Source organism: Ursus arctos, unplaced genomic scaffold, assembly GCF_023065955.2.
Source record: "Ursus arctos isolate Adak ecotype North America unplaced genomic scaffold, UrsArc2.0 scaffold_14, whole genome shotgun sequence".
Classification (NCBI taxonomy): domain Eukaryota; kingdom Metazoa; phylum Chordata; class Mammalia; order Carnivora; family Ursidae; genus Ursus; species Ursus arctos.
In genome coordinates, this window is record NW_026622808.1 from 6330794 (window position 1) to 6358216 (window position 27423).

Sequence of the window (27423 nt, forward strand, 5' to 3'; positions counted from 1 at the left end):
ATATGAAACATACAGAAAGATGACACAACACAGTCCAGAAACAGTCCCAAATCCAAGGATTTAGTACAAGAGTACTGATTCTAAACAAAGGAGTTTGAATAAACAGATAATTAAAAATAAAATTTTTATTTTATAGGTGAAGGGGATTAACTTGTCGCCATGAGTGCTGAGTAATGCACAGAATCGCTGACTAATTATATTATACACCTGAGACTAACACCACCGTATATTAATTATTCTTGAATTAAGAAAAAAAAAATAGGGGCGCCTGGGTGGCTCAGTCAAGCATCTGAGTCTTGATTTAGGCTCAGGTCATGATCTCAGGGTCATGGGATCAAACCCCGCATCCGGCTCTGTGCTCAGCAGGGAGTCTTCTCTCTCCCTCTTCCTCCAGCTCATGTTGTCTCTCTCTCAAACAAATAAATAAAATCTTTTAAAAAAATAAATATAAAAAAAATAAAAGTTTAAAAAAATTCTTAACTGATTAACCATCTGTGGGGAGAAAAGTTACTCTCTTTCCCTTAATAACACATCAACACCAATCACAGCAGGACTAAAAACCTAAAATGTAAAGAACAAAAGCCTAACCTTAGGTACTGCAACGTGACTCTGCAACCATGTCTAATCTTGGCATAAGAAAGATCCTTCAAGACATGCTAACAGCCAGAAACCGTAAAGGTAACACTGATAAACTCGCCACAGGGAATTTTTCTATTTCTGCAATTCAACCACAAAATATGTAAAATTTCAAGACAAAGGACAACTTCTGGGAAAACATATGTCACCTAATAAGAAACGGGTTAAAATTCTCATTATATTTTACATCAGTACCGAAGACTGGCATCCTCATAGAAAAATGGGCAAACGTTAATACATAAAAGTGGCCAAATATAAGAAAAAATGCAGAAGTATCTAACCTTTTCAATGATCTTAAAATACATAACAAAAATCCCAGGAAATTTTTCACAAATTCCATTCTGGCCTATCAACTCAACAAAGATAAAACTATAACACTCTAACCCAGAATGACACCTATTTAGAAAACACCCTTTTAATTGTACATCATTTCCCCAAAGGTCTCGAGAGGCGTAAACTTTTATAGCCAAAGAAAAATAGAAAGAGTTGTGTGAAGACACAGCTTAAAAATTTTGCAGCAATATTCAGAATAACAACACACACACACACACACACACACACACACACAAAACCCACAAGCAGGCAAAAATAGAAAGTCAGTTAATTTATAGTGGCTAAATTCATTATATATATAAACATGCATCGGCCTGGAAACATGCCTGCAAATGCCTACAGAGCAGATAAAAAGCATATGTGTAATAAGATTACGTTTACATAAAACTGTAGCAGGACATAAGCTCACAACAATTTTTTCCCTTCATGAATGAATTGACGGGTAATTAACTCTCCATTTTATTAGTCAGCATTTTACCTTTTATTTATTGAACACAGACATAATCTTCCAATAAGAAATATATTTACAAAACTATCAATAGTAGAGTTCTTCAAATGTAGAGTTATTTCATTTAACATTTTTAAAAACAGGCATAATGCGATGGGATTTCAAAGTCACTAGGAAGTGAAAATATCAAGCCACTGGGGATAAGCTGTTCGTCTCAAAGTCACGGGTACAAACAGAAAAAGTGACACGTGAGCCTCATTTGGGAATGTGCACATACATGCATTCAAGAGAGAGAGAAAAAAAATCAGATCTTGACTCTTTCCCCAATATTACAAAATGTTTTACTAGGGGCGCCTGGGTGGCACAGCGATTAAGCCTCTGCCTTCGGCTCAGGGCGTGATCCCGGCGTTACGGGATCGAGCCCCACATCAGGCTCCTCTGCTATGAACCTGCTTCTTCCTCTCCCACTCCCCCTGCTTGTGTTCCGTCTCTCACTGGCTGTCTCTATCTCTGTCAAACAAATAAATAAAATCTTAAAAAAAAAAAAAGTTTTACTAGGCAAAAAATATTAAGAATCTTTAAGAAATTCAAAATTAAAGTAGAAACCTCTTCTTAGAAGAAAACCATCATGGGGGAAACCTGGGTGGCTCAGTCAGTGAAGCATCTGCCTTCAGCTCAGGTCACGATCTCAGGATCCTGGGATCGAGCCCCATCTTGGGCTCCCTGCTCAGTGGGGACTCGGCTTGTTACTCTGCACCCCCCGCCTCGTTGTGTTCTCTCGCCCTCTCTCAAATAAATAATCAAATCTTTAATAAATAAATAAATAAATAAATAAATAAATAAATAAATAAATAAAAAACCAGCATGGACATAACACCCAAGACGGGGTAGGGGTGGAGGGCTGTTGTTTTCTAACATTCAGAAATAAGCATTCCAACTGCTACACAAAGATAGGGCATTGGTTACTCAACTACGAATCCACATTTCCAAAGATAACAGAAATGTTGCTGGACGCTGTTTGCTAAGCTTGATTTCTGTGAAGTCAAAATTCTCCGGGACTGTGTGCAGTCTCACTACTGACTCAAAGAAGGGTGGCCTTCAGTTAACGTTTTTCTAACAGCTTTCCTGAGATATAAATCACACACCATACAATTCACCCATCAGAAGCACTCAATTCAATGGCTTTTCCTATATTCCCAGAGCTGGGCAACCATGACCAGAGTCAGTTCTAGGACCTTCCCCCACCCCACACTTTTGGCCATCACCACCTCACTGTCCTGCAACTGCCCCCCCACCCCCACCCTGCAGAGCTCCTAATCTATCTGCTGTTGCTACAGGTTTCACTATTCTGGACTTCCATATGAATGGAGTCACAGAGTGTGTGATCTTTCCATAGCCGGCTTCTTCTACTTAGCATCATGCCTTCAAGGTCTGCCCGTGTCCGAGCATGGATCAATGCTTCGTTTTGGTTTCAGACTGAGTAATATTCCCTTGTAGCCCAGACCACATTTTGTTTGTGCCTTCATCCACTGATGGACATTCGAGTTATTTCTACCTGTTGGCTCTCATATATTCATGCACAAGTTCCTGTGTGGACATGTGCGTTCACTTCTCTCGGGTATATACCTGGGAGTCCAATTTACTGGGTCCTATTGTACTTGTACGTTGAAATGTTTGAGGAACTGCCAGGATCTTTTTCCAAAGGGGCTGCACCCTCTTGCACTCCCACCAGCAGTGCAGGACAGCTCCAGTGTCGCCACACCTCCAACAACGCGTGGTGGTCTCCGACTTGGCGCCTCCTTGTGGTTGAAAGTCTTCAATTTTTAGCCCAAGAAGAACTGGAATGTAACTGACTGACGAAGCTGTAAAAGCAATAGCTAACTACCCTGAAGAAAACTTATTTTTCCCAAACGAAAAGCCTGACTGAGACAGTTACATCATTTATAACACTACTGAATAAACTGTTTTCCACAGACTAGGCTCTCTTCTAGTTATTAACACGCATGCCACAAAAACGAAGTGGGTTCCACTGAGAACATTTGCGGAATGCTAGATTTAGAAAAGATGTTTCTTTATTGAGACTTTTCTCGATACTTCTGATTAGTGTGCTAATAGACGTCAGGTATCTATACCACACGGTGATTCCCACTGCGTTATCTGGCCCTAGAAAGCTTTCTTGACAAAATACCCATAACACGTCGTCCAGAAGTAAAATTTTTAAAAAGCCACTTTGTATGCTGTCTCCTAGTTGTTTGAACAGAATTCCTGTGAAGTCACACTGTCTTCGTTAAAAATGATATACAGAGTGACCGCAGCAAAAAAGAGCAGAGCAGGTAGCTCCAAGGGGCCAACCCTCCAAAGAAACACGAAAAAATAAAGCAAAAACTATCACGACCAACTCTGTCAGAATTCTGGGGGAAAAATATCCAAAGTTTCTAACAGCCAAGCAAACAACGAATCAAGAACAAGCCAACTTAAAAATGGTAGGAAACGTCGGCAGCGTTTTTACTTGATCCCGCCCCGTCCCTGCTCCAGCTCAACTGCAGTCTGGAAGACGGCAGCCGGCATTCCCGGGGTTGGACCCGGGGGGACTCCGGGTCCAGAGGGAAGAGGAAGCAGCAGAGCAGACCTTAATCATGAAGAACTGTGTTTGTCTGTTCCAACCTGTCTGGGGGCGATGAAGACTGGGTGTGGTGCCCGCCTCTGTTCCGCCTAACCTGGATCTCACTCGAGGCATGAAAGCAGAGGACATTCCTCGAAAACACTGTAAGGCAAACGAATGACCTGAGGATGGCTGGGGCAAAAGATGGGGACAGAGATATATTAGAGCACCCGAAGCACGGCAGGAAAAGTAGACAGCAGCGTTTCTTTGGAAAATCAAGCCACTCAAAATCCCCTGTGTATAATGAGAAATTTAGAAAGCCATGGGAAGGCCCGGGGCAGGACACAACTCGGAGAGACCTGAGAAGAACTTAAGCTGTAACGTCTGGCTGATCTACAGACTCAGGGCAAACAAGAAGCAGAAGTGAAGGAAGGTTTGTAAATGGCTGGGCTAAACAGGAGGGCCCAAGGACAAAGCCAATTTGCAAAGACTGGAATATTTGGGGTTTTTTTCCTCTTTGTTTTCTTTATGGATTTTTTTTTCCCTTTTTGGGTCCTGGTATCCAAAAAACAAAACAAAACAAAACAAAACAAAAAACCCTAAGAAAACAAAAAACAAAACTGTCAAAACACTAGCAGAACACAAGCTAAGAAAACAGACATCAGAGACCACATAGGAGTAAGAACACAGACTTTAAAAAGACTATAGGAAAAAAATCACTAGAAGAACAGCTACATCTCACAGAAAGGAACAAAACCATGAGAAGAAGGGAAGAATCATCACACTTTATTTCCAAAATTAATAATTTAGTTCCAAAATCACCACACTTTATTTATTTATTTAAGAGAGAGCACGCGTGAGCCGGGGTGGGGTGGGGGAGCAGAGGGAGAATCTCGGGAAGACTTGCCACTGACACAGAGCCCGATGTGGGGCTCGATCTTACGACCCTGAAATCACGACCTGAGCTGAAACCAAGAGTCGGAAGCTTAACCGACAAAGCCACCCAGGCGCCCATAATATCGAATGTCCACATTTATCACCACATAATATTCAAAGTGTCCAGTTTCTCACACACACACAAATATAAAGCATGCAAAGAAACTGGAAAGTTTGACCCATTCGCTGGAGACGTGAACAGAAACTAGAAAGCACCCGAGGAAGCACAGACATTGAATTCACAATACGAAGTCAGATAACCCAGATGGAATGGAAAAATTCCTGAAAGCACACAAATTACCAAAACCGACTCAGAAGAATTAAAAAATCTGAATAGAATTGTAACAAGCAAAGAGACAAGAGTCTGTAATAGAAGCCTACCAATAAAAATAAGTCTTACAGGAACTGGTAAATAATTTCTTTACCAGATATTTTGAAAACGTGAATGGTCTTCCAAAGGGAAAAAAGTGAATACCACTGTTTCAGTCTTAGACACAAGTGGAAAATGAAAAGCGTATCCTGAAGAGTCATTTTCTGAAACCAAAGAGACAGAGACAGAATATGAATGAATGAATGTATATTACTCAATTTGTTGAACAAAGATCAAAACAGACATAAACATCAACACTTTCCTGATGTTGCTGAGCTAGAACTTGATTAGATTTTCATGCCTAATAGGCTGTATCTATTTTAAGAGGAGATTATGTCAGGGTTTGAGAAATACCCGAGATAAATGAACAGACATATTTCAGAAAGTACTGCTATAAAATGAGTTCTTACTGCTACTACCAATTAGGACTAAGTATCTTACAAACCGATACGAATGGGATTCTATCACAGAAGGAGAAGAGGTACAAAGAAAAAAAATTGAGAAAATGAATTTCTATTTTAAATGTCTCAATTGTTTAAAAGGGGGGAAGGAGAAGAGGAACAAAGAAAAAAATTGAGAAAATGAATTTCTATTTTAAATGTCTCAATTGTTTAAAAGGGGGGAAATAAGCATTTCTAAGAGCACTACAGTTAGTGAAATACCCTGACATGATGTCCTTTGCTCTGTAACGCAATACGAGTCACCCATGGTCTACGAAGGACCCAGGCTGAAAAACGGACAGCCTGAAACTCCTCACAGGGGAACGGTAATCAGACAAATCCAGACTGTGGGACACTCCTGGGAAATCTGTGTATGAACAATGGATCAGGTGATGCCATGAAATTCTCGTTAATTACCTTAGGTTTCTGTTTTAGGTGTGGTCACGGTATTGTGGTTATATAGAAGATTGCCCTTTTCCGTGGGAGATATATGCAGAAACATTTAGGATGAAACTCATGATTACCTGCCACTTACTTTCAAATGGCCCAGAACACACACGCACACACACACACACGCGCGCGCACACACACACGCATACACACACATACACACACGCGCGCGCACACACACGCATATACACACGCATATACACACGCATACACACACACACATGCGCGCGCACGCACACACACACACACAACTAGATGGGGAGGTGCGGAGTTAACAATTGGTTTATGGAAAAACCTGTGTTTCAACTCTACATTTTATACATCTTTATGTTAAATAATGTAAAAAGAAATCACAATTCCTATAGACTAAAGACAAATAATAAATCTTAAATAAAAAAGACAAGATACATTTCTGAGACCTACGGTCAAGGTGTATCAAAGAAGAGTCAAGCCACCATAAGGCTTGTAATAAAACGAATGCCGATCACACTCTTGTCCGTCTATAGGCCGTGAAAGACTAGAATGGACAGAAGCATTTCATTTAGTCCAGTAAAGATCACAGGCAGAGAGTTTATTATCAGCTTGCTGACTCCAAGGCTGAAGAAGCTTAGTAGGGAAAGAAAATCCCTGCACCTCCTGGGCCTGTGAACCTTATTCCTACCCAAAAACTGAAAGTCTACTTCTTTCGTAAAAGTTACCTGAATTCAAACATTCAGCTCTAGCTGCGCTGCAGATACATTTTTAAAACCTGCATAAATCAGGGGCGCCTGGGTGGTCCAGTTGGTTAAGCGTCTGCCTTCAGCTCAGGTCATGATCTCAGAGTCCTGGGACGGGGTCCCACGTCAGGCTGCCTGCTCAGCGGGGAGTTAGCTTCTCCCTCTGCCCCTCCCCCTGCTCATGTACTCTGTGTCTCAAGTAAAAAAAATAAAATCTTAAAAAAAAAAAAACACCTGCATAAACCAAACATAATTCTTAGTCAATGTCACACAGCAAAAACACTTAGTCTACCTCAGCACTGCGACAAGCCCTGTAAGTGTAGATAACAGCTTCTAGTTAATTCTCAGGGCATTATTATTAAATGCATAAATTATATGACTTCCCAAATGCTCCATATTTAATACATTTCGTTTCTTGCTTTTGGAATTGTTGTTCCATTTATCCCCTAATTATCATGATGAGTGCAAGACCTTCCAAATTTTCCCAATAATCTGCCTCACCAGTCAACATCCACAAAGCCCAAACTTTAAATGGACGTTTCTTTTTGTACACGCACACACAAGTCCATAAACACCGCAGCCCAAGCTGCTGACGGGAATGCCTCAATGCACAGCCTACGTGCCGCCACTTAAGAGCGGCGTGCTAGTCCGCAGAGACCATGGACACATGAAGGAAGACACCGAAACCTATGGGAAGTGCTTAAAATACAGACACTAAAATTCCAATCAAACACAGATCACAATCCAGCCTGTAGGCACAGCATATGCGCATACGCTGGGTAAGGGCAGTGTGACACGCGTGGAAGGCTAGTGTCAGTACGTCGCCTGAGGGGCAACAGGCTCCAGGCTGGCAAATGCCTGTGACCTCCCCCCTTGAACCTGTCAGTGTGCTTCATCCACCTCTAAGGAAGGGACAACAATATTCAGAACATAGCCTTAGAGCCTAGAAGTCATACTGAGTTCTACTACGAACTCTGGGACTCCAGTCTCCTGTTCTTCTCCAACTGGAAGAGAAGCGTCACTTGGTGGCCGAGGCCACATTTCCCATGTGTTAATGGACGACGTGGACACATGATCCTACAGTGTTACCTACGACAGTCTTGAGAGCATACGGCGTGCTGGAAACGCGGAGGCCTTCTGAGAACCAATCAACCATCTAGTGGACGAGCGGAATAGGTAAGACAATGCCACGGGAGTTCCCTGGGATAATATCACCGTTTCATGGAGAAGCTAGAACCTCAGTTTGGTTTTTAGGGTACGGGAGAATATTCTAGTATGGTGAGACTGCATGACCAATGGCAGAAGGAGGGCTCTCTGGGCAAAGACTACCAAGTAGGAAGGTCTGGCCTTTGCACTTACTGCCATGTATGGCCTACACCCGGCATCTCTTGTCTTGGCAATGGAGTCCACCAGCTGTCCACTGATGCCAAAGTCACAGAGCTTAATATTTCCACTCCTGTCCAGAAGAATATTGGAAGGTTTGATATCTGCAAGAGAAAGAGAGAGAGAGAGATCATTTCGTGTAAAAGTGATCGATCAAATGAGCTACATTTTGAAGCAAAATAAGCAAAAGTACCGAAAAACCTTAGACAAGATAAGTGATCAAGTCCTTAAAATTCAGATATATAAGAAGATGAGGAAAACTGAAGAAACATTGCTCGGAATGCCAATGTTTAAAAATTCAGGATCAAAAATGCTTCACAATAGGGGCGTCTGGGTGGCTCAGTTGGTTAAGTGCCCCACATCGGGCTCCCTGCTCAGTGGGGAGCCTGCTTCTCCCTCTCCCTCTGCTGCTCCCCCTGCTTGTGCTCTCACTCTCTCTCTCAAATAAATAAGTAAAATCTTTTTAAAAAAATGCTTCACAATCTATGTAGGCATTCTATAACGCTTTCTTTCTTTTCATCAAAAGACTTACATTTACTTGTTTCAAATTCATCACTTACTGGTCAAAATATGAAGAATGAATTTAATCTACAAGAGTACACCGAACCACTTCAGAGACACCTAAACGCAAACTGTACAAATTATACACCCACAACTAAGTCAAAGTTGAGTTTTAGGGGCTCCTGGGTGGCTCAGTAAGTTAAGTGTCTGGCTTCAGCTCAGGTCATGATCCTGGGGTCCTGGGATTGAGCCCCACATTGGACTCTGCTCAGTGGGGAGTCTGCTTCTCCCTCTTCCTCTGCTCCTCCCCCCGGCTCGTGCTCTCTCACTCACTCTCTAATAAATAAATAAATAAAATCTTTAAAAAAAAAAAAGTCGATTTTTAGCTAACCTAGGAAAGTATCCAATCCCGTACATCTAAAAGACCACAGCTTTGGGATCAGAGAAGCAAAGGTTCAAAATCTGGGTCCAAAATTCACCGTGTAACCTGGGGCAAACTATTCAACTTTGACTCAGCAACCACAATTTCATCATCTATAAAATGAAAATAATTGCTAATTCATAGGATTCTGGAAATTAGAACTTCTAATACAGTACCTGAACTTCATTTGTATTCAATAAATGCATCCACTTAATAACTATTTCTCCTTGAGAGATTTTTTTCTGACGTTGGAGGACTTCATCAAGTTCCCCCGACCAACCCTTTCTCCCAGTCGTCCTTGAGGTTCATTTTCACCCCTTCTGAAGTATGTGTGCTTGCTTTCCTGCAAATTTGAGAAAGCCTAATTCCTTCTGTTGGGTTCTACAGGTTTTCCAGGTTTTCCATCTTGCCAAATTGGGCCCTTTCACCCCTTCCTCACTGACCATGAACTCATCGCCACTAAGTCCTAATCCACTGTCGGGTCAATTTTCCTCCTTTGCTCATGAATTCTCGATCCCTGTCTCAATGCTTCTATCCATTTCATTGTCACTATCATGGTTCAGTGAATAGAAAGGATACAAATAAATACAAGATACAAAAACATCCGTCTATAACTCAGAAGGGGATCTACAAAAAAATCCAGGAAAGGTCTCCCGCCATCACTGACAAGGCTGACTGCCTATCAAGCATCCACCCTATCCACCCACCCCAGCCCTTCTGCCGGAACTTGCAGCTGATTTTACGGAGGTATCCCTCCTCCTCTCTGCAGCCGTAACCACACCTCCCCAACCTGGGGCCTGACTGGTCCAAGCGTATCAGGGGCGCTGATGCTCCTTGCCTGGAACCAGTTTAGGGTAAGGGCCTGAAGCAGTTATGGTGAGTGAGACAAGAGAAAACATTAGAGCAATGTAAGGAAGATGTGCCGGCTCCTACGACAGGCACACAGAAGAGGGACGGCTTCTCCAGGAGGCTGTCACATCTACATGTGACACTGGGGACTTGGCTTTGCGTGTTACCACCCTAAGGATAGAGCCAACAGATTAAGAAAGGTGGAGCCAAAAGAAGGGAGCTTGAGCCCTGAACATTTTGTGCCTGGAGCCACCCTATCCTTGGGCTTGTTAGGCCAGATAGTGAATTTCCCTGAAGTTTAAGGCAGTTACCTGGATTTTTTGTAACTCGTGATCAAAAGCACTCTTCATTGTAGCACAAAAGCTAACTGATCCTAATTAATAAAAAAGACTGCTATATTGGGGCGCCTGGGTGGCTCAGTTGGTGAAGCATCTGCCTTTGGCTCAGGTCATGATCCCGGGGTCCTGGGGTAGAGCCCCTCCTCTCAGCCAGCTCCCTGCTCAGCGGGGAACCTGCTTCTCCCTCTCCTTCAGCGCCTCCCTTCATTTCTGCTCCTTCTCTCTCAAATGGATAAATAGAATCTTAAAAAAAAAAAAAGGCTGCCATAAACTCATCATTTTATTTATTAATAGGACAACTGAAGTTATTTTTGACGCTTTTCCCTTTTATTCAGCTACTCCTCAGGCACTGTCTTAGTGCTTTATCGTGATTGGCAAGTATCTCCAAGGTAATCGTTAAATGCCCTAAAGGTGATACTACTTTTAAGTGCAAAACACAGTCGAAAAGGAAGGAAAATTCCAAAACAAGAATGCAAATGAACTACAAGAAGAAAAAAATAATTTTGTTTAGGGATCTAACTCTACATGATCTTAGGCCAAAAGAGAAAATAAGATTTTAAAAAAAAATCTACAATTATTTTTAACAAGCATTAAGCCAAAGCAAAATTAAGTGAAATATTCTGATGTTCAAGGTTAACTAATTCCAGTGGTCTTGAGTTAACCTCAAACTAAAATTACTTAAATAAATGAGTCAATTACTAATTTCTTTAACCACTAGAAACTATGTTTCCTAGAATGTAAGGCTTTTCACTTCTCTGAATATGACCTTTTACTTTCTGTCCTATTTACTGTCAGGCTGAATCCCACACTGTCGTGCATTGTCTTGGGTTTGTCCATTACAAGTTTCTTGAGGAAAGTGAACTTATGTGCCTCTTCAAAGCCAACACCACACTACCCTGAGTCTAGCATAGTAATAAAGAGAGCAACTATTTAATCTATCTGTTGAATTAATTTCATGGTTCCCACTGGCTTCCAATAAATCTACATCAAATGTTTATATTTGGACCTGTGTCCAACAAGGCCAAGATCACTGTTTTCATAAATACAAACGCTTTAGAAGAATGTCAATGTACAATAATCATTAAAGCATCTCTATTTGCAAAAATATCCTCTAAAGTAAAGAAGAAACACCTGAAAGGGACAGTAGCATGGCTTTAAATTGCTCCAGGTACCATCCTCCAGATCCCTGAATGTCCCTAGGACCACCTCTGGGCCCATTTGTATACACAGAGAAACATTATCTATCAAGTAAATGAATAATTGTTTTTCAACTAAGAGTAATAAGAACCTTGCAGCAAAATCTATTTCAATTTTTAAGCTCAATGTACTAATAAATTAAGCTGAAATTTATAGAATCTCAAAGGAAAATACCCTAAATTAATAACAAAAGTTTTAGGGAAAAATAATAATAACAGTGTTAGGGTACATATAATACATTTTGTTAAAAATACAAATATTTCAGGAAGGCTTATACAGAGACACTGTAATTTTCAATAATGTTTTCCTATTAAGGAAAAATATTAATTTTTTAAGGAAAAAATATTAATTTCTAATCTATAAAAAAGAATTCATACTCACCTCTGTGAATGATTTTCAAGTTTTCTTTTAAGTGGTTTAGTGCTTTCACAGTCTGGGGAGAAAAAGCAAAGATGGGATAAACAATCAATACCCTTTTAATCACATAGCACACAGCTTATCATAGATAACAGACCCAGAAGTCCTTTGCATTCCTTTAAGTTTAATTATTTCAATATTCTGTCCACTTCTTACGTTAACTAAAGATGCTAAATGATTACTTTAGATCTGAAAACTTAGTTGCTGTTACATGCTGTTCCCTGATGGCTAAAAAGAACCCAGTAACTTATAATTTTTTAATAAGTCATTATAAAGTTGTACATTTCTTGCATCTTCAAACTTTTCAAGAATGGAAATATTCAGTAAGAGAAAGTCCACAGTCTGGTTCCATTATCAACTCTAATTTAAATAAGTCCTTCCAAATTTCCTCGGTTTCTCAAAATTATTCATTCACCTTCACTGGGCACTGAGCCTTCAAAGTAATTTTGGCAAAGTCAAAGTATCTCTGCTCAACCACTATGGCAATCTATGAAGAATTTACGATATTGTTTGATCAATGTTCAGGATCGGAAAATCAGGCATTTCTCCAGGAATACAGGGAACAGGGACTTGAATTAAAATTTCCCACAACCTCAAACTAAAGGGACTAAAGAATATGCCAACCATTTGCTATCAAATGGTCAAGTCTCTGCTCCATCAAGCTGCTGGGGGCAGGAATGCACAACTGGGCCTGTTGTGTTCACTGGGTTATTAATTAGCAAAAAGAGATTTAACACAAAGTAATTTTAAATGTTGTGCTTCATCTAGGATGATCACCAAGTCTAGAAACACAGGCAAATATATAACCAATGATTTATTTGTCTATTACACATACTGCAATATACAATAAAATAATTTTGTCTATGTTTTCCAACTTCACGATCATCCTGTGATCACAGGTGGTTAGGAGCGGGATTCTGGGATCCAGCGGCCTGGGCTTAAATCATTTACCACCTACAACCATATAAAGTTCAAAGCAAATTAATTACGTAACCTCTCCAGATCTGTCATCTGTGAAAAGGGGGTTACACTATTCACCACAGAGTCACTATGAAGATAAAATGTCATAAGATCTTAGCCTGATGCAAATAAACACTCAATAACCATTAGCTACTGTCATTATTCTACTATTGTTTATTATAATTATTATGAATAGTAAAAGTTCCAAGATAATACTGGGTCTAGTATACTGGAGAGAGAGATGACAAAATTGATCAATATAAAATGCCATATATTTTCCCAAGAATAAACAAGTTTCTAGAATAACTCAGCTTCTTTTTATAAAATCATAGGACAAGGTCTATAATGTAACATTTAGCTCATAAAATATTTTAATTTATGCATCAATTTGGCTAAATAAATTATTAACACAAATCTTAAGATTATTATGACTTTAATCTGATTTTTGAAATTCCTATTATACACACACACGCACACCCCTTTCACAACTAAAATCAGTTCAAAAACTATGCATTTTTTACATGAACTCTTAAGGATCAAACAGGATCAACTGGCCATCAGCAGGCAGACTATGCTGGAGGTGCAGTGAGGCAGGAAACTACATGCGACAGGAATATCTACTTACAACCTCCTATAAAACTTAGTTTACATATGCACTAACCTACATCATGTCATTAGTTCAGATTCTTCAGGCTTTCTAAGAATCTAATTTTACTCCATTGAATAGGATTTTGTGAACAATCGTTGTCAACTAAAAGAATCAGAGCAAGAAAGAGAATGATCAGGAATTCACTTTCAAAACTACGAACGCACGTGTAAAAGAGGACCTCTTTTCTTCTCGGTACTCTGGTAAGAGTGAGTGGGCCAAATTGGTAGCAATGCAGGTTACTGAAATTGCTGTCAAAAATGTCAATAGTTTAGAGCAGACAGCTCAAATCCTAAACACCGGAAAGATACTGCGTCTAAGAGTTTCCATCAAGGTACTTCAAGGAGAATGCTGTGATTCTGATTAATTCGGAGATAACGGTGAGAATATAACCGATTTAAAAGTAGAGCAACAGGCTACAAAGGAACAGAGAATTTCTTCTTCTGGTTTTGTGTACAGCACAACCTATTACGGTTCACTGTGATTTTAATGAACAGAATATTGTAGTTTTTACATAGAACATATTTTATAAATTGTTCTTATGACTTGTTGTATTAACTACCCATAGAAGTGATTTCGTTTCTTTTCCTATTACAAACGATTTTCCAGGAAGGTCAACAACATTCTGAGAAGGTCATTCAGATAGGTGCATTCAAAACTCCAGCAGCATCTTCATATAAGTATATACAGAATGAACAATTTGAAAACCAGGTACTTACTGCTAAAGTGATTTTGCCTAAAATTTCTTCTGGAATAACATCATCTAATACACTATATACATATTTGTAAAACTTATCAAACGAGGTAGACATGAGTTCCATACAGATCCAACAGTCACCCTATAAAATAACAAATATCTGTTATTCCTTTACATCTTAGAATTAAGTACCAAGTTTCCTTTACTTAAAATAGAAATACAATTAGAGAAAAAGCAATCTTCTTTTTTTTTAAATCTTGCACTCGAGGTAATTTTTAGTTCCTCATTAAAGACCTGAGCAGGACAGTCTCCTCCTGTGTGAACACAAACTTATTTGCCCAATTTCCCCCACTCTTAATTGTAAAGACAGGGACAGTCTTACATAGAAACATTGGTGCTTTTATAAAAATACCAAATTTTGCCATAATTAAATACAAACATAGAAAATGTGGGAAACTGTTCTTTGTCATTAACAAAGAAAGTAGATGACAGTAATCTGGAGGTCCTATATAAACTTCTAAAATTAGAAGAAAAAAAAAAGGAAAATAAAAATACACAGAGCAACCCCAATGCCTCACATCCTTGTACAAATGCCACCTTCTCAGTGGGTGACATTTAAAACGCAGGTCATGCCAGCTCGCAGCATCCCCTGACCCTGCTGTGCTGAAACCTTCTACAATAGTACTTGCTAGGTTTGTCACCCATCTCCCTTACCTAACTAACACGCACTCTACCGGCACAGGGCCTCAATAAACATTCCCTAGATGAATGAATGCTGGCCATAATTTAACTGAATCATCCAAACACTGTTGGCAGCATCACAGTGTCTTTTAAACCAGGCAGAAGGCAATTTGACAATAAAACAAGAGAAACAGAAGTATTTATACCCCTTGATAGAGTCATCTCATGACTGGAAATCTAATAAATAGTCCATAAATTCCAAAGAGAGAAAAAAAAAAAGACAAAACTCGACAGCACTGAACGCTCTCACCAAGAGGGAATGGCGCACTATTAAAGGGATTATCTAATATTACGTTACTTGAAAAACGACATGGATTGTGAGAGGCATGTGTGAGAACACACGGAACGTGAGCAGATACCACAGTTGTGACGTGCTGAAAGGATGTGAACACATGAACAAGGGCCACAAAGGACCTTACGAGCGCGAAAACAGCTCACAGGACGATGACAAAACTGGTCTCAAATGAGTTTGCGTGTTGCTACTAACGTATGGGTCCAGCGGTATCCTTGGAGATTTCTGCCCACTCATCTCCCAGCTGGACTGACCATGTAGGAGATGAACGCCCGCTAAAGGACGATGGCGTGGCCAGAACAACAATGCCAATCAGTGGCAGAGGCATGAACAGAATCCAGCGGACTGAGCTCCTGGCTCCCACCAACACCTGCACTTCCACGCAGGAAGCGCGGCTGGGCTGAACATGGGGACAAATCACAGCGCTGACAGCAGGACGGACACCTGCTAGCGCATGCATGTGGCTAAACGGCTTCACACAATGCTTATGTGTAAAACACATTTACAGTGAACTTCTACTTTCCTCATTTAAGTCTTTCTTCTCTCTCTGTGGCTCTTTCTTTTGGGTGCTCTTGCAGTCGGATGCTCACAAAAGACTGAGTAACACCCCTTGCCCAAAACAAACACTTGAATTTATCTGAATCTAAAGACACCATCTTAGGGGCGCCTTGGTGGCTTAGCCGTTAAGCGTCTGCCTTCGGCTAAGGTCATGATCCCAGGGTCCTGGGATCGAGCCCCACATCGGGCTCCCTCCTCCGCGGGAAGCCTTCTTCTCCCTCTCACACTCCCCTTGCTTGTGTTCCCTCTCTCGCTGTCTCTGTCAAATAAATAAATAAAATCTTGGGGCGCCTGGGTGGCACAGCGGTTAAGCGTCTGCCTTCGGCTCAGGGCGTGATCCCAGTGATCTGGGATCGAGCCCCACATCAGGCTCTTCTGCTATGAGCCTGCTTCTTCCTCTCCCACTCCCCCTGCTTGTGTTCCCTCTCTCGCTGGCTGTCTCTATCTCTGTCGAATAAATAAATAAAATCTTTTTAAAAATAAATAAATAAATAAATAAATAAATAAATAAATAAATAAAATCTTAAAAAAAAATAAAATAAAAAATAAAATAAAGACACCATCTTAATAGATGCACTAAATTTTTTTTATTAGAGCAAAAGATAGCATATTTAACTCATCTGTTTAGGAAAACAATAAGGAAGGACCTTAACTTCAGTAGTATAGCAAAGTGGAAAGACCACTGATAGTAGGGTCTGAAAGGCCTGACTTACTATCCAGGCTCTCCCACTTACGTAAGCTGGGACCCCCTCAGTTCCTCACCTCGGAAGCAGGGTTGCCCTACCTTCCTCAATAGACTAGAACAAAAATCAAATGAGTTATCATACATAAAGTACAAAATAAAGTGTCCGGCAGGTGCGAAAAATGCCAGTTAAGAAAATGAGGGGAGAAGGAGGAAGGATGGAAAAACAGGAAGGCAGCCAAGGGGGAGAGACACAGAAAAGGGGAAATCAAGGCAGGAGGTAAACTGGAACTTGGCGGGTGGGGGGTGAGCAGGGAACAAAGCAGCAATCAGCTCCAGAGAGATCTTCGTGGTTGCTAAGGCACAGAACCTAATGTGAACTTTTAATTTCTTCTGGCGGTTCCTTTTGACCGTAACTGAAATTAGGTAGCAGCAGCAATGAGCTGCATTAAAAAAAAAAGGGGGGGGGGGGTCTGAGCTGCCTCAAAAAGCAGCAACAGCAATGTTACTTTCATGGTCAAGCACAGGATGGGACACCCCCACAACTGAAATGCAAAGGCAGGAATTACTAAATATGGATTTACTGAAAAGAAAGGTGGAGGATGATGAAAAACTAAACCACTAAGATCAAGTGTTCCTGGAGACAAGAACCAGATAAAAACAAAGGCACGCTTATACGCCAACGGTAACCACTCAGAAAATAAACTGTTTAAAAGCACACCACTCACAATACAAAGAAAAACGATAAAGCACCTAGGAATGTATCTAACAAAAGCAGCAAAACATGTAGATGTGACTAAAGACATTAACAAGGGACCAAAGAGAGAGGCAAAGCATGCTGACGACTGTGAAGACTCAAGATCATAAAAATGTCAGATTCCCCTAAATTAGATTAAGAACTCAAGTACATTCTAATCAAAATCATCATGCACCTGGACAAGCTGATCCTAAAACTCACATAGAAGAGCAGAGCTGGGGCACCTGGATGGCTCAGTCCGTTGAGCACCTGACTCTTGGTTTGTTTGTTTGTTTGTTTTAATATTTTATTTATTTATTCGACAGAGATAGAGACAGCCAGCGAGAGAGGGAACACAAGCAGGGGGAGTGGGAGAGGAAGCAGCAGGCTCATAGCAGAGGAGCCCGATGTGGGGCTCGATCCCAGAACGCCGGGATCACGCCCTGAGCCGAAGGCAGACGCTTAACCACTGTGCCACCCAGGCGCCCCCTGACTCTTGGTTTTAGCTCAAGTCATGATCTCAGAGTCCTGGGATTGAGCCCTGCACCGGGCTCCTCCCTCAGTGCGGAATCTGCTTGGGATTCTCCCTCTCCCTCTACCCCACTCCACACTAGTGTGCACATGCTCTCTCAAATAAGTAAATTTATTAGATATTTTTTTAAAAAGAAAAAGAAAGTAGAGCCAAGAATAGCCAAGACAATTTTAAAGAAGGGAACCCAGTCTACTAGACAAAGACTTTTTAAAAAGCTGTCACATTAAAGACAGTGGTATGGTACAGAGAGGGGAGTAAAAATACCGATAGAACAGATTCAAAAGCTCACGAGCACATGGAGATTTGAAGGATGATGGACGCAGCAAAGCGAACAGGTGCAAAAGCACAGAATGTGTAATGAATGTTGCTGGAACCAGTCGCCTTTCAGATAGAAAAGAGTTAAATTAGGTCATTACCTCAGATCATTCACCAAAAACAGACCAAAAAAAACAAAAAACAAAAACAAAAACCAAATGGATTTTTTGAAAAGCAAAGTTTAAAACTTTTTTATAAGAGTTCTTCAGGACTTCAGGATAGGAGACAAATTTCTTCTCCAAATCACACATGAAAAGAATATATCACAAAGGGTGAGACCTGCTACACTGAACTCCATTATAACGGATATTTCTGTATGACAAAGGACACCATACCAAAAGTTCAAAAACAAGACAAAAGCATCTATTTGGATATAAACAAAGAATTAGCACCCTGAATACTAAAGCACTATGCTGAATTAATTAGGCAAAGACAAAACTTGACAGAATAATGGCAAAGGGATATGCACTTGACAGGCAATTCACAGAAAAGACGACCTGAACACACACATAAAAAACTCTGTACCTCGCCAGTCATTAGGGAAACGTCATTTTAAAAGTAAGATGCCATTTCAAACTCACCTGACTACCAAAAATGAAAGCTTTAATAATACCAAATGTTAGCAACGAGATCTGTGTCAATAAACGTTCATGACTTGCCCAACAACCACCCCGTGTTATATACGATGTGCCCAGCTGAAACTACACGTCCTAGGCTTCTATGTAGAGAAGGGCAGCCAACAAGATGTCAACACAATCGGCTGATGATTCCAGAACAGCCTTTTTGGTTCTTCCCTCTTCTCTTCCTTTGTGTGGACATTACAATTGAACTCTAACGAGCCAACCTGGACCACAGGACAACCTTAACAATGTAAACCACAAACTCAGTAAGCCACTAACAGCTTCCAGTACTAACACCTGAGTACAATCCCTGATATGGAAACCCTCATTCCTACTGGTAGGAACAGAAGTCAGTACAACCACTGTGAAGAGGAATAGGACAATATAAAGTTGAAAACAGTTCGTATCATTTAACCTAGCAATTATATTTCTAGGTATAGGCTACAGAGAATCTGTAACCTATGTTGCCAAGGAGAAATGCAAAAAGAAGTTCATTTTTACACTTTAAAACTGCAAAAAACTAGAAACAACCTATATTAGGATTATTAAAGAAACACCAAAAAAGATATATTTAATTACAGACTACTACATAGCAGTTAAGATAAATTAACCAAATCAGGGGCACCTGGCCAGCTCTGTCGGTAGAGCATGCAACTCTCGATCTTGGGGGCGTGTGTGTGTTCACTGGGCATGCAGCCTACTTTAAAAAATCAATAAATAAAATAAAATAATAAATTAACCAAACCTATATGTTAAAGATCTGTATTTATCTTGAAAACTGTGCTGAGTAAAAGTGTTATGAGGGATACATACAGGATAATTTCATTTATGTAAACTTTCAGAATACAGAAAACAATACTATGCATTTTTTAGGGAAAGATACATATATGGAAAGGCTAAATGAAAAAGTTGAAGGAAATACTAACTTCAAGGTAGTGTTTAGGTCTGTAAAGTGAAAGGAGGATTAGGATGAAGGCTTCCACTGCATCTATAATTTAAAGAGTAAATATGCCAAGTGCTCATCTGAGGTGTTGGTGATTCCCCTAGAAGTTTCTGTATGTTTGAGATATTTCACAATTTTAAAAAAGCAAGCTACCTTAAGAAACTAGAAAAAGATGAGCAATTTAAATAAAGACATTCAGAAACAGGAAGAATGATCAGAATGAAAAAATTTTTAAACAGAAAAAAAATACAGAAAAGTAATACAACTGAAAGCTGGCTCACCGAAAGATCAATAAGAACTGATAAATCTCTGGCCAGACTCATCAGGAAGAAATAGAAAAGATGCAAATTACCTATTAAATTGCCAATTAATTGGACAATTTAGATGAAAGGGACATATTTCTTCAGAGAAACAAACTACCAAATTTCACTTCAGAAGAAACATAACTTGAGTCAAATGCTATCTCTGAAAGAAACTGAATTTGTAGTTAAAAATCTTCCCACAAAGAAAACTCCAAATTCAAATGGCTTCATTGGTGAATTCTACCAAACATTTATAGAAGAAGTAATACCAGTTCTATATAAATTCTTCCAGAAAACTGTAAATCAGGGAATATTTTCCAACTCATTCTATATAGCTAGCATTGACACAAGCTGATACACTGATATGAAAGCCAAACAAAAACATTATAAGAAAACTACAGCTCAGTATTTCTCAAGAACTTCCTAATAGGGGAGCCTGGCTGGTGTGGTCAGTAGAGTGCACAACTCTTGATCTCAGCGTCCTGAGTTCAAGCCCCACACTGGGTGTGGAGCCTACTTAAAATAAATAAATAATAATAAAAAATTTTTTAAAGAACTTCTAAATAAAATTTTAGCAAATTTAATCCAACAATATTTAAAAAGGTAATACATCATAATCAAGTGGACTGATCCCAGAAATGCAAGGTTGGTTTAACATAAGAAAAGCAATCTGTGTGACTTATGATACAAAAAAAAGAATCTCTTTAACACCACACAATCACCTTAAAGATGTAGAAAAAGAACGGGAAAAAACTCTAACATCTCTTCCTGATTTAAAAAAAAAAAAATCTCAGCAAATTAGGAATTGAAGGTCACTTCTTCAACCTGATAAAGAACATCTATGAAAAACCTACAGCTACCATCATCGTTCCTGGTGAAACCCTGAATGCTTTCTCCCTAAGATCAGAAACAAGACAAGGTTGTCTACTCGTCATGGTATCTGTGGACTGGAGGATTTAGCCAGCACAATAAGGCAAGACATAAATAACTAAATGAAACCCAAACTGAAAAGAAGAAATAAACTCTCTTTATTCACAAACAACATGATAATCTAAAATGTCATGGAATCTATAAAAAGCTACCAGAACTGATAAGTGAGTTCAACAAGGTTACAATACACGAGATAAACAAAAATCAACTGTATTTCTTTATATTAGTCACAAAACAAGGAAACAAATTTCTTTAAAATATCACTTATTAAAGCATCAAAAAATATTAAAAACTGAAGGATAAACTTGACAAAAAAAGTGGAAGTCCTGTATGGTGAAAGCTATAAAGTATTGCTGAGAAAAATTAAAGAAATGTTAACAAATGAAGTAAAATACCATGTTAATGGGTCATTAGACTGAATGTTAAAATATCCACACTTCTCCAATTAACCTACCAGCTTATCCCAACCCAAATCCCAGGGACTGTGTTTTGTAGAAAATGACAAGCAGGTTCCAAAATTCATACGGGAATAGAAAAAACCAGCCACCTGGGTGGCTCAGTCGGTTAAGTGTCCGACTCTTGATCTCAGCTCGGGTCTTGAGCTCACAGTTTTGAGTTCAAGCCCTGCATTAGGCTCCATACCCAGTGTTAAAACAAAACAAAACAAAACAAAACAAAACAAAACAAAACAAAAGGAAGAGAAAAAAACCTTAAAGAGCCAAAACAACTTTGAAAGGAATCAAGTTGAAAAACCAGCATACCTGATCTTCAGACTAGCTAAAGGAATCAAGACAGTGTGGAACTGGTATAAAGACAGAACAAACAGATCAATGGAAAAGACTAGACAGTCCAGAAAGAGACCTACACACGTGGGGACAACGGACTTCTGACAAAAGTGCAAAGGATATCCACATGCACAAAAGTAAACATCAATCCATACCTTTCACCATATAAAAATTAACTCCAAATGGATGATAAATATAAATGTGATATCTGAAACTATAAAACTACTATAAGAAAACATACGAGAAAATCTGAGTGACTCTGAGTTAAGCAAAGATCCTTTAGATGCAACACTAAAAACACAATACATTTTTTTTAAACTAACAAATTGGCCTCCAACAGCATTAAGAAACTTCACTTTCAAAAAAAAAACGCTGTTAAGAATATAATGGATAAGCCACAGATGGGGGAGCAAATATTTACAATCAGATATCTGATAATAAACCTATATCCAGAATAGATTTTTTAAAAAATTCTCAAGGGGCACCTGGGTGGCTCAGTCAGTTAAGTGTCTGCCTTCAGCTCAGGTCATGATCCCAGGGTCCTGGGATGGAGCCCTGAGTTGGGCTCCCTGCTCAGCGGGGAATCTGCTTCTCTCTCTGCCCCTCCCCCTGCTCGTGCTTTCTTTCTCTCTCTCTCTCTGTCAAATAAATAAATATTTTTAAAATAAACAAATACATAAAATAATCTTAAAAAAAAAAACAGGGGCACCCAGGTGGCTCAGTCGGTTAAGAGTCCGCCCACAGCTCAGGTCATACTCCCAGGGTCCTGGGATGGAGCCCCACGTCAGGCTCCCTGTTCAGTGGGGAGTCTGCTGCCCTCCCCACCCCTCTGCTCATGCGCACATAATCTCTCTAAAATAACTACAATCTTTAAAAACAATAAAATAAATTTTAAAAAATTTAAAAATTAAAAAAAAAGAAAAGAAACAAATTTAAAATACAATGAGATTCCAGCCTACGCCAATTATAATGGCTAAAAATTAAAAAGACCATCCCAAGTGTGAGGAAAGATGTGGAAGAAAGAAAATTCTCATAGATTATTGGTGAAGGTTGAAAATAGTACAACTACTTTGGAAAACAGTTTTAGAAAGTTAAACATTCACCTACCACGTGATCTAGCCATTCCACTCCCAGATGTTGACTGGAGGGAGATGAGAGCATACACCAGCTCACAGACTTGTACACACACACTCACAGCAGCATTACTTACAACAGACAAAAACCACAGAAGTTCAGAAGTCCCTCAGCAGGTGAAGGAATAAACCAACTCCAGTGTATCCCTACCATGAAAAACGACTTCCACTACTCAGCAATATAAATGAACTATTGACACGTCCCACAACAGGAATGGTAAAACAATTATGCAGAGTAAAGAAGACAGAACACATATACTGTACGATTGCATTTACATGAAATTCTAGAAAATGCACAGTCATCTATAGCGGCAGAAAGCAGCACAGCGGCAGCAGAAGGGAAGCGTGTGAGTGATGGAGATGTCCACCATCTTGATTACGGTGATAGTTCCACAGGCGTATACACTTGTTCACACATATGAAACTATACCCTTGAAGTATGTACATTTTGTCGTCTGTTAATTTTACCACCATAAGGCTGTGCGAGGGGGAAGGAAAGGAAAGAACATGAACAGCAGCAGGGATAGAAAGGGAGAAGGGCACTACATTCGGCTAACATCAATGCCTTTTATAAAATCCAATGACCTTCTATAATCACAAGTTACTCAGAACAGTATTTCCCTCACTAGACTTTCTCCAACCTCAAAAGATACTTGAAGTAAGGGCTTCCGTGCTTTCAAATTCTGAAATGTATATATGAAAGGACGTTTTTAAAGTGAGTCCAGGTTTCGGTGTTGATGAGATAAATGGATGGTGTGGACCTTGATGCACATTATTGGCTAGAAGTGATGTTTATTGTTCAATACTGCCAAGCTCTCTGTTTTCCTGTCTACAAAGTCTGAAAAGGAGTTTAGAAACCTGCACAAGTAGGTGTCGTAGTAATTTATCTACATCACATCCAAGTTGTACTTGGGCTTTTTACTTGAGTTCAGTTCTACTGCTGAAAGAAGTATAAAGGGTTGGAGACAATGGCAAGAAATAAGTTTCCAGCTTCCGTATTAAGTGTTATTCAGTCATTGCTCTGAGTAAAGCTATGGAACCTCGGGGGCTCAATTATTACCCAACAGCAAGATTCATCTCTACAGAGAAGCTGTCAGAAGAAGAAAACTAACACCTCACAAGCTCCCTGACTGATGGCTGACTGAACCAGACCACAAACTGGTATTTTATGGCCATACAAATTACAGAATGCAATGTTCTAGAGGGTTCCTCACAGTGACAGGAATTAAAAGGCATTTGTCTTCCTCACAGCGGTGGTTAGGTATGAAGTCCAGACCGCATACGTTCACTTCTACTCTTTCCTCTCATAAACCCAGAATTGTGGGTCTATTATTAGAACTGAAGGTCATGTCACCAAAAAGATCCTCTTCGAGTGATCAATCTCAAAAGAAAACTCGTTTCTCTAAGCTCCTATTAAATCTGTTTAATATTTTTAATCTTTGTAACCATAGGAAACACACTCTGCCTATGCATTCTTTAAAGGTGAACCTTTTGCTTCTAAACTTCTTTTTTTTTTTTTTTATTCAGAAAGTACCTATACGTCTTGGGGCGGGAGTCAGTGCATAGTTCACATTCAGCCTATCTGGGCATTTTGTGACTTTATACAACTTAACACTACAGTTCCTCAGCCCTCACCTGATCATACTCAAAAACTGTAGCAATGTTAAAAAGCAGATTTTTTTTTTTTTTTTAAGTGAAGCTGAAAGTTCCTCATCCCTGGACCACTTGTTCTATAACAGAAAGAACAGCGAGAGTTTTGTCCCTGAAGTCCCATCTCTGCCACTTAATGGCTATGTGACTCCCATCAAACCTCAGCCTCCTCTCTGGAGAAAGGGGATAATGCCCCCGAATGGCCTGAGACTACTGCGAAGAGAATATACATGGAAACGACAGATGTTTGTGCTTACGGCTGCATATCTCAACTCCCTTCAACCTCCCTGAGATATTAACACTGAATTTTACCCAGCTTCTCATCAGAAACAATAAGGACGCTGTTCAGACACTATTCCAACCTTTGTCTCGTCTCCAATACTTTGCAATCCTGGGTATCACTTACTCTGCCTTCTTTTCATAAAATCAGACCTCTACACTGTGTAGTCTGGGGTTATACATCTAAATGCAGCTTAAAGGGATGATTAAACAATGAACATGAGAGAGAGCCTGGTGTATCCTAGCTCTATGGAGGTGAAATACAGTTAAGATAGAGCCAGTAGGAGCCTCGAGGGGCAGAGACTAGAGCGCTGGAAAAGCTGACTGTGAAACCCAGTTAGGACCGAAAGTCTAGTCCAGGCCCCAACTACTGCCCTGCATATGATCTGAGGAGTAAAATGGCCAGAGGATTTAGTGATTATAAAGACTAAATTCACGGTTTGGGGGAAGAAGGGAGGAGGTGATGGCAAGATTCTTGTGTGACATGAAGAAAGTTCCAGATTCGTGATCTTACAGACAGCACGGCATCATGGAAGAACTTAGGTGCAGGATACGGTCTATTCCTGAATACAGGACTGCACGCTGCTGCAATGTGTTACCGGTGCTGCAAATTCAGTGTATCTGGCCACAGAAACGAATATTCGAGTCATAAAAAGTACAAGGACACAGGTAGAAAGAAACTGCAGGAGTCTAGAATTAACAGTGATTAATTAGTGATTCAATGAAGCAATGGACGCTTCCACCTACTAGAGTACCTACCTACTGAGGGCACAGAAAAACAAACAAATAAAAACGTAGGGACTGAGCGGGGAATTAACTGACTAACCTCAAAGGTCGTCTCCAATTACAAGACTTCATATATTTCTAGTCAGTGGGACAGTCAGTCCTGTCTTACAACACAGTATTTTTTAAGTCAGTAATTATAACTTAACCCCCAAAGCTACACACATACACACCTTGTGATCCAGTCCCAAAACAAAGAGAGGGGGATTCTCACCAGCTCATAAGGACCCACCAGCACAATCCTAACATTTTCAAAATGAGAATGGTATTTTATAAAGAGTATTAAAAGCGTTTCAGGGTTCATTCAGCTGAAGTCCTCCTCACCTAAGTATCACAAGTGTGTGAAGTGTCTGACTCAGGCCCAGCTCCAGCTCTACCCGCTGCCCTAACTCCCTTCCCTGCTTCAGGCGGCGGGATGACTGGACATGAGGTCGTGGGTTTGACAGCTGGAGCAAAAGTGACAAGCTCTGTCAGGACACAGAATACCCAGAGGCCAAAAGAAGACACACGATCCCGAGACTATGCAATTTCTACACAAAAATCTGGATAACAAGATTAACTAAAAGAATGTCTACTATACTTGTGAATTTCCTCACGGGCTGTACTGAGGGTTCTGGATGAGAGCAAATAAATGCTTACATTACATGCAGACACAGTTGATGACAGAAATAAAACGTTTTTAAGAGGGGGTAGGGGCAACACTGAGGGAGTTCAAAGCCGAGATAGTGAGTTCAACCTATGGCAAAGGGTTAATATTCAGAAGTCAGCTGATTTGTCAGGTTCTTAAAGAACAGAAACTCTAGTGAAGAAAGGAAATATGGGATTCACAAATGACAGCCATAAATATATATTTAAAAAGTACGAGATTCACCCCTTAACTAAGGAACAATGACTGCTAGAAATGAATGTGCAGATTTTCATGGCCTATATACTAAAATATTGAGAAATCAGCTTATTGCTGATGTATGGCAATGAACTGAAGATCAGAATCTAAGCCTGCCATCCTCTTATTTATTCCAATTAGATATTTATTTGTCAGCTAAAACCCCAAATTGTTTATTCCTACCTCTCTGAAGAGTGCACCATAAAACTGAACAATGTATGGGCAATCACTACTCCGCATTACTACATCCAAATCCATAAGAAGTTGTTTTTGTTCTTTTTCATCCACTGTTGACCGAATTCTCTGGAAAAGAATGACAAAAGATGTCACAAAAACATAAAACAACTTTAGAAACCTGAGAAAAACCACTACCATGACAAGACTGAAAATTTCTAAGCAAACATCATAAATACTAACCAGACATAAAAATTATCATCTTCCTTAGACTTTACAAGAACAATTTTTATCACAGAAAAACAAAATAGCACTTAGGATTTTTTTTTTTTTTTTTAAACAAAATAGCACTTAGGAATTCTTTAAAGGACACAGGGCTTTTTAACCACAAGCATCCAGGGATGACATTGGAAGTTATATAACAAAGTTCCTAAGCAGTGAAAATCAACCCTCACGTGCAAAGATAAAGAAAAGCATAAGGAGCTCTATTTTAAACATGTGCACAGATTCACAGATACCTTTATTGTATGGAATCTAGGTTCTCAAAGCAAGAACAGCCCTCCTCGCTCCCTGGCAACCTTACCCGCTAGCATCCTCATTTGTTAGAGATGGAAAATAGTCCACAACAGGTCACAGTGGGAATCAGTGTGGGTGCAGCACACAGACGACCTTCCCGAGCTCCCAAATCCTACGCTGGAATTCTCCCCCTTTTACCACATTTGCTATACACGTTAAGAACAAAAAG

At 39.8% G+C, this 27423-nt stretch overlaps 1 protein-coding gene across 4 annotated transcripts in view; it reads right to left on the bottom strand.

Annotated features, from left to right (window-relative positions):
* The window catches only part of MAP2K4 (mitogen-activated protein kinase kinase 4), a 139657-nt gene that overhangs the window by 24911 nt on the left and 87323 nt on the right, over nt 1–27423 (bottom strand). For 2 of the 4 annotated variants that reach the window (XM_026521023.4, XM_044391781.3), the window contains 4 exons: nt 26688–26807; nt 14363–14482; nt 12002–12053; nt 8291–8418 (listed from right to left, as the gene is read on the bottom strand). In XM_026521023.4, coding sequence (XP_026376808.1) covers nt 8291–8418; nt 12002–12053; nt 14363–14482; nt 26688–26807 — 420 coding nt within the window. The remainder of the gene's footprint in view (nt 1–8290; nt 8419–12001; nt 12054–14362; nt 14483–26687; nt 26808–27423) is intronic. The other 2 variants (XM_057311313.1, XM_044391782.3) reach the window with 2 other exon arrangements.